General features: G+C 28.9%; 1 protein-coding gene across 1 annotated transcript; it reads right to left on the bottom strand.

Annotated features, from left to right (window-relative positions):
* Nucleotides 1-2099: 2099 nt before the first annotated feature.
* LOC126669569 (uncharacterized) lies at nucleotides 2100-9365 on the bottom strand. Its single transcript, XM_050363070.2, has 2 exons — nucleotides 8430-9365; nucleotides 2100-2336 (listed from the first exon to the last, which is right to left on the bottom strand). The coding sequence occupies exons 1-2, from the start codon at nucleotides 8867-8869 to the stop codon at nucleotides 2327-2329; spliced, it is 450 nt and encodes a 149-aa protein (XP_050219027.1). The 5' UTR covers nucleotides 8870-9365; the 3' UTR covers nucleotides 2100-2326.

Below are 9365 nucleotides of genomic sequence, written 5' to 3' on the forward strand. Positions count from 1 at the left end.
AAATAAGTTAATAAATAAAATCTAGAAACTCACTCTCCGAGGGGCTTTTTTGAGACGAAAACGCAAGTTTTGGGTTTGTTTGTACCAAAAGTGTCAAGAATGACTCATTTGATATTTCGTGACAAGTTGAGGGGGTGAATTGACCCTTTGTTCCTAAAAAAATGACAAGTCAACGTTGGTAAACACCAAATAAAAGTCCATGTCCATTTTCTTAAGGAAAAAAAGAACAGTTCATATTCTTTTTGACATATTCTGTCCATTTGCTTCGTTTCTTCTTCCCAGAGATATTCAAAAGCAAAATTTAATTTTCATCACCTCCAACACTTTTAAACTCAACAATATTGTTTAGCTTCTATAATTGTCTCATCTTGAAATAATTTTTATATATCGTCTCTTTTCTGGGTTTTAGAGAGATGAAATGATGAATGCATATGTTTTAGATCTCATGTTGATTATTTCTCTTCTTGAGATAAAATTAGTTCTTCTATACTCCAACATCGATGGTGATAATGAAGATGTGCCAAAATATTTTTTGTTGTAATAAAGTAAAATTCTTATTGTAATAAAGTATTTTGTCACAATAAATATCTTGACCTAACAAACTATCGATTGTCACAAGACTTATGGATATCGTGAAGAAATCAATTTTTGTCACGAAACACTTATTAGGACAAGAATGTTGCAACAAATTTAGTAATAAGTTTTTTTCTCACAATATCATTATCGTGATAAGATTCTAATTTATTGCAACAAAATATTTTGTGACAATATACCATTTTTTTTGTAGTGTGTTCAACTACAAAGTAAAAAGATATAAGTGTAAATGTTTTTACGAATGATAATGCATATATAATATCCTTACGTGGACGGAAAATGGTAAGTGTGTCACACTTTCCGTTAACTAATAAAACTACTATTAATTAAAAAAATATAATGCCACATCACATTTCTTTTTTAAAAGATAAAAAATTGAGGGAGCAAGTATGCAATTTAACCGTCTTCTCCAAAACAAACATAACAACGTGATTGCACTGAAAGTGAATGAAGAAAGGATCACTTTCACCCCCGGACTTGCGTCAAAGTATCAAAAAGGTCCAAAGCTGAAAAAAGGGATCAATTATACCCTGAATTTGTGTAAAACGGGTCAAAAATCCCCCTCCTCACTTTCACCTAAGAGAGTGTACAATACTCTCCGGTTTTTCATAGTGGTTTTGTTGCCCAGGGTGGTTTTTGATAGAAAACAGTTTAAAATGGTCCTAATTTTTTTAAACATTACAAATTAAGACCTAATAATTAAAAAAAGTACAATTTAATCCCCATTATTCTAAAATCTAAAAAAAATTAACCCTCTAATTTTTAATATATAACAAATTAATCCCCAAATTTTAAAATCTGAATTAACTAATTAACCCCCAAAATTAAAATATTAACAAATTAACCCTAATTTTTAATATACATAAAAAATTAAAAAAAAATTATTTTTTTTTAAAATACAGACCCGCGGGTCTGTTTTTCCAGACCCGTGGGTCTGTTTTTCCAGACCTGCGGGTCACAGATCCTTGCCGGAGGATCTGTTCACGAACAGATACTCGCGCACGAGGATCTGTTCGTGAAGAACAGATCCTCGAGGATCTGTGTTACAGATCGTTCGGCGACGCGAGGATCTGTTCATCTTGAACATATCCTCGCCGGAGGATCTGTTCTTCACAGATCCTCGAGGATCTGTGTTACAGATCCTCCGGCGAGGATCTGTTCTTGAAATTCCGGCGAGGAGGCTCCTCGTCCTCGCCGGAACGGGAAAAAAGTGAATATTTTTTTTAATAAAAAGTCCAAAAAGACCCCTAAATTAATTAGGGATTAATTGTGATTTTATTAGATTTAATTGTGATTAATTAGGAAATAAAATATTAATTAAAAAACCCACTCTCCGATTAAGGTGCCACATCAGCACAAGGGGCTTTTTTGAGCCGTTTTACACAAGTTCAGGGTATAAGTGATCCGGTTTTCCAGCTTTGGACTTTTTCGATACTTTGACGCAAGATCAGGGGTGAAAGTGATCCTTTGTTCGAAATGAATTGTTATTATATTTTTTTGCATCATTATTTTCAATCTGATCAAGTTCATTATGTCTTATCACGCTGATATATTCTAAATATTAGCCATATTATCATCTTCTCCCTATTTTAGAAATAAAAATCAGGTTCATATTAACATTTGAACTGCTTAGGAAATTAACCTGATGATGTTGAATCCAAGCACCAGGACTGTAAGTTTTCTTCAACCATGTCACAAATCAAAGAGACCCAAATCTGTCTTTCAACAAATATTACACACTCCTAACAAATAGCAAATCAGAATCAGAAATTATAGCATGAGTTTGAATGACTAGAGAACTTTAAAATTTTACTTTGCGTGACGATATTTCCAGATCATGTTTTGATAGGGTCAGAGCAAATTTTAGATTTCTGACATTACTACCCTCTTATAGTTAGCTAGTTATTTTCTGCTTATGGTTAATTTTTATAATTCCTAAATTGGCGTTATAGTAAACAAATCCAAACCTTTTATGATTAATGCACATCAGCTTCTCTGTTACTTTTTATTTTTGAAAATGGTTTCTCTGTAACTTATGTACAACTATAAATTCATCTTTCTAAAAAATATTGGAAAGAAATAAATTAATTAAAGACCCATGAAAGATAAGTAATTCTTGCTAGTTTCTTATATTATAATTTTAATAGTATTTGTGATAGAACCCAAAAACAATTTTTCATTATGTAGTAATACCAATTCAGCCAAATTATTAGTGCTCCTTTGTTTTATTCTGAAGAGCACAAAGAGAAAATAATAATATATTAAATTATCTCTGTCATAAAAAAAATATCTAAAATATGTCCTAGTTCAAACTATTTTTGAAATTTGAGGGTTGTATGGTGAATGAAAGATGATTTTACTTGTTTATTTTCAACCTTATTTAAAAAAAATCAATTTTAATGGATTTGAATCTGTTGTAACTTGTATGTAAGTAATTTGACGAAGAACATTCACCATAATGTTGATTGAGGAATAAAAAAGATAACAATAAGATGAAAATAATTAGCTAACTTTAAAAGGATAGTAATGATAAATCCTAAAATTTGCTCTGCCCTATCAAAATATGATATGAAAATATCGCTAGCCTTATACTTTGTTAAAAGACTATAATAATCTTATCTTAAAGAGAAATTCTTAGGTAGACTCAGTCCACCATGTCATCCATGAACTAAACCTATCACATTATAACACGTCATTAAAATAATGATATTATCGTAATATTACTATTCAAAAGTGTAAATAAGTAATAAACAAAATTACGATAATGCCATTATTTTAATGACGTGTCATAATATAATGGGCTTATTAGGTGTTTACCTAAAATAAAAAAATAATAGGAAATACTACCTCAGTGTGGAAAAGATATTAGAGAAAATTAGGATAAATACTCTATTTTTAAAAATAATTTGATTTCCTACCTCAACAAGAAAAAAATAAAAAAAATACCTCACTTTTTTATTGTTTTTATTTTTTTACTCTATCACATGTTTATATTATAATTATGCCTAAATTTTATTATTATTTTACTCTAACCATTTTTCTTTACTTTAAGTGACAACTGTCACTTTTTTCTTTTTTCTCTCTCTTTCTTTCTTCTTCGTCTTCTTCTCCTTCTTCCCTGTTTGTTTCCCACCATTTTTTTTCTTCTTCTTCTTCTTCTTTTCTTTTTCTTTTCTTTTCCATTTTTATTCTCTTTTTTTTCGCCGCTCCGCCGTCAATCCGCCGCCGCTCTGCCATCGTTCTACTGTCGCTCTCCGTTCGTTTCATATTTGATTTTAGAATTTTTTTTTTCTTAATTCATGGTGATTAATACGATTTATGTTAGCTTTCAGATCTAAATAAACTACTCTTTGATTTTTTCAATTTCTAATCTAAAAATCTGCATGAAAAGGATTTTATGATGAAAAAATAATTTTCTGCATAAAAAACGATGTTCTGCAAACAAAACAGCATCTGATTATCATATGAGTATCACTGCATTATCATCACATTATCATAGCACTGCAGAAAAGATAATTTTTATATGGAAAAACATCCTCAGATTATCATATGAGTATCACTATATTATCATGTAATTATCATAACATTGCAGGAAAAAAAGTTCTGCAGAAAATAATGTTTGATTATCATATTGTTATCATAATATTATCATATATTGTTATCATAACATTATCATATGATACTTACATGGAATATAAATTACAGAAATAGTGTCATATGATAATGTTTTATCATATGATAACGAGATGATAATATTTATGGTACATATATGATAACATCTATGGTAATGTATGATAAAATAGTGTTTGATTATTATGTCGTTATCATAATACTGGAGTATGATAATTAGATGATAATGAATTATGATAAGGTTATGATAACTAGATGATAACGTACGTGAAAATAGAATAACAAAAAGATTCATGACACCGGTATGATAACCAGATGATAATAAAAGAATAAAGTTATGATAATAGTATGATAATATGATACATATATGTAAAAAAATTACAGAAAAATTATGATAATGAGATGATAATGTAAAGATAATAGTATATGATAATATGATACATGTACGGAAAAAAAATTACAAAAAATTATGATAACGGGATGATAATGTGAAGATAATATTATGATAATATGATACATGTATGAAAAAAACAATTACAAAAAAATTATGATAATAAGATGATAAGGTGAAGATAATAGTATGATAATATGACCTTATTATACTTCATTATCATACTATTTTCTTCACATTATCATACTATTTTCTTCACAATAATATATTATCATCTCGGTATCATATGATTATATTATGATAACGAGATGATAATACAGTGATAATAACATGATAATCAATATTTTTTTTAGTAGAAAATCATTCTTAATGCAGTGTTATGATAACAACATGATAATACAGTGATACTCATATGATAATCAGAGACTGTTTTTTTTATAAAAAATCTTTTTTTCTGCAGTGTTATGATAATCATATGATAATCAGATGCTGTTTTTTTGCAAAAAATCGTATTTTGTGCAAAAAATCGTTTTTTCATCATAATATCGTTTTTCATGCAGATTTTTAGATCTAAAATTGAAAAAAAAATTCAAGAGCAATTTAATTATATCTGAATGTTAAAAAATTGCAATAATCACCATGAATCAAAGAAAAAATAAAATATGATTGAATAATGCAGTGACGGTGGAGCAATGAAGAAACGTCGGTGAAGCGATGAAGGTACGGCGAAGAAAGAAAAATGGAGAAGAAATAAAGAAGAAGAAGAAAATTGACGAAGAAAAAAAGAAACACAGAAGAAGAAAAAGAAGAAGAAGAAGAAGAGAGAGGAAAGAGGAGAGAGGAGAGAGAAAAAAAAATGTAACAACATGACAACTGTCATATAAGATATTTAGTGTAAAAAAATTAATAGAAAGTAGGTATAATTACAATATAAACATGCTTTAGAGTAAAAAAATAAAAGCATTAAAATTATAAGGTATTTTCTATATCTTTTCCTTATTGAGGTAGGAAATCAAATTATTTTAAAAAATAGAGTATTATCCTCCGCCATCGCCTCCGCTATCTCTCCGCCGTCATATTACCGTCGTTCCACTATTATTTGAGATTTAAATTATCGATTCTGTAATTTTTATGGTTTGCTTTAACTTACAGACCTAAAAAATATCGATCTTACAATTTTTCAGTTTTCAGATCTAAAAATCTGTAGAAAAAACGATTTTCATCTGAAAAAAATAATTTTCTGCAAAAAAAAACGATTTTCTACGAAAAACAGTGTCTGATTATCATATCATTATCACTACATTATCATCTCGTTATCATAACATTGCAGAAAATAAAAAAATTTCTATAGAAAAAAATGTTTGATTATCATACTGTTATCATAACATTATTATGACGTACTTTATCATAACAGTATATTATCATAACATTATCATGACGTACTTTATCATAACATTATATTATCATAACATTATCATGACGTACTTTATCATAACCGTATATTATCATAACATTATCATAACGTACTTTATCATAACTATATCATAACATTTTAATATACCTTATCATATTATTATCATCAAATTTATCATACTGTTATCATAATGTTGTTTATCTTTTATCATAACTGCATCACATTATTATCATAACTTTATCACACTATTATTGTAATCGTATAATGTTATGATATTGATATGATAACCATCATACAAACATGTTAACGTTAATGATACCGAAATGATAATCAATCACTTTTCTTGATACTATTATCATAAACCTTATCATACTATTATCACAAACGTATAATATTATGATATTGATATGATAATATTATGATACATATATTCTAACGTTAATGATACCGATATGATAATCAAGTATTTTTTTGATAATTTTTTTTACAGTGTTATGATAATGATATGATAATGTCATAGTGATACTGATATGATAATCAGACGCTGTTTTCTGCAGAAAATCGTTTTTCTGCAGAAAATCGTTTTTTCCATTATAAAATCGTTTTTTATGCTATTTTTTAGATCTGAAACTGAAAAAAAATAAAGAGCAATTTTTATAGATCTGAGAATTAAAATAAATCGCAATGATCACCACAATCTAAGAAAAAAATCGCTAAAACTAAATATGGAAGAACGGTGGATCGATGATGGTGACGGGATGGCAGATCGACGGCGGCGTGATGGCGGAACGACGGCGGATCGATGAAGGAACAACGACAGAACAATAGAAAAAGAAGAAAAGAAAATGAAAAGAAAGAAGAAAATGGAGAAGAAGAAGAAGAAGAAAGAAGAGAGAGAGAGAGAAGAGAGGAAAGAAAAGAAATCAGAGAACAAAAAGGAAATACACGTGTTAAAGTAATAAAATAAATACTTAGAGTAAAAAATAATATAAAAGAAGTATTATTATAATAAAAAAAGAGTTTAGAGTAAAAAAATAAAAGTGCTAAAAAAGTGAGGTATTTTTTCTATTTTTTTCTTGTTGAGGTAAACATTACTATTATTTTAGAAAATAGGGTATTTTTCCTAATTTTCTCTAATATAATAGGCTAGTCCACGAATGACGTGGTAGATTGAGTCTACCTAAGAATCTCTCTATATTAAGCTATCAATCAGTTAAAATTATCACAATTTTAGGGAATAATTAGAAAAGATAGTGAATTATACACAATTTTAGGGAATAATTAGAAAAAATAGTGAATTATACGTACTGCTAATCAATAATAGCAATTTCTTATTAAAATCAAATTCCTTATACTAATAGTACCTTATCTTTATTAATTAATAAATTAAGAAAAGACTATAAAACCTCTTATTAAAATAAATTTGAAAGGGCTTTTTGGTAAATTTGTTTCTCCCCCACCCTCCCGTGCTTTTATATATAGTACTAGCGTTTCGCCACGTGCTACACACGTGACCGACATTTACATGACCCGTTATAAATATTAAATTATTAAAATATATTATTATAAATTAATAAAATTAAAATTATAGCACGTAGTGATATTTACATGGCTCGTTATATATAGTAAATATTAATTATGACCCGTTATATATATTAAATATTATTAAAATTATTAATTTTTTATGAATTATTAAAATATATTACTATAGTTTATAATGAATTATTACAAATTTTTAAGATTGAAATTATAGCACGTGATGATATTTATATGACCCGTTATATATAGTAAATCTTAATTATATTAATCAATTGAGATTAAAATTGTAATATTTTAATAGTTTATTATGAAATTGATCGAAAATAATTCAAGTGTGTTAGTGTACTAAGTGAGTGATATATAAATCATAAGTGTTATAACAATTTTACAATTATGCAAAGTTCATGCATATGGCTTCTGCCGAATTAATGAAAGGTTAATTAATAAGATGGCAAAATCCATCTTAAAACCCCTCTATTTTACTATTTTGACTCGATAAGCCCCTATCCTAAAGTTTGTCATGGTCGAATCCTTTTACTTTCAAAAATCGCATTTTTAGGCCCTTAGGAGGATAGAAATTGCAAATGAAACTCACTCTCCGTTAACGAGAGAGTGAAAAAAAAATACTCTGAATTTTTTACTTTTAATTTTCATAAATACATATACTAAATTTTAAGGACCTTAGATGTATTTTTTCTTTTTCTTTTCACTTCATCTTCTCCAATCACACGTTATACACACACATCAAACAAACACAACAGATTTCTTGTAAGATTATCTTTCTAATCCTTTTATTACCAGTTGTTTATTTGTTATTGTTTTGCTTCATCACTGATCGCACCATCAGAAGGACAACAATACCTGGCAGTGGTTGACGGCATCGTCAACAGCAATGGCACTGCCGTCTCAACGACAGCGTCGTCATTACACAACGATGGTGTCGTCGTATGTTTTATCATCAGATCTGCTTCTGTCTCGATCAATAGTTCTTTCTCATTAACACTAGCCGAATTAAAAACAGACCATTCAAACAACAAAAGGGCCTTCTCCCAATTACCAGAGCAATCTAATGACTTTATAAGACCAATCAAATCAACTTGAAACAACTCGAACTTGCAAGAATCGAACCAAGAACTCAAACTATGCAAAGGCTGGTCAAGAATTGAGTCAAGAACCAACTTACCCTTTCTTGACAAATACTCAACCGACCCATTACTCAAACCATCATCACCATATTTTCGTTCTTCCATTTTTTTCAAACTCAAATTCAAGAAACGGATTGGGTTTTCTTTCTTGAACATGTTGAAGCTGTTTCTTGACAGAAAAATTACGAATTTGAAGGGAAGTGGCCAATCTTGGATTGTTAGGTGGTGAGGAAGAGAGATTGAGAAGGTTTTGGAGGAGGGAATCGAAGTGGACGGAGAGGTGAGAAGAGGAAGGAGGAGGTGGTGGTGGAAGTTTGGCGTGGTGGAGGTTTCTTGGATGGAGATGGTGCTATTGATCCTGTCTCGGTTATGGAAGCTGTTATTTCTGGTGAAGAGTATCAAAAGCTAGCTGTGCTTGACTGATTTTATTTTCTCTTGTGTTTTTTGAGAATGAAATTGACTAATTATGTTTTTTCTTGAGAATAAAATAGATCAATTCTTCATTTTCATTTAAGCCTCTTTCAATTTTCATTTCATATATTTGTGTTTATAATGTAAAACTTTCAAATGAAACTGATTTGATTTCAAATAATTCTGCTATTCCTGCAAATTGATCTAGCAATTGGAGACGGTGGTGGTGGTGGAGATGGGG

The sequence above is a fragment of the Mercurialis annua genome, linkage group LG2, assembly GCF_937616625.2.
Source record: "Mercurialis annua linkage group LG2, ddMerAnnu1.2, whole genome shotgun sequence".
NCBI lineage: Eukaryota > Viridiplantae > Streptophyta > Magnoliopsida > Malpighiales > Euphorbiaceae > Mercurialis > Mercurialis annua.

What these genes read in the sequence shown, in the direction of transcription:
- LOC126669569 (XM_050363070.2), bottom strand. Translation starts at nt 8,869, where the DNA reads ATGTTCAAGAAAGAAAACCCAATCCGTTTCTTGAATTTGAGTTTGAAA.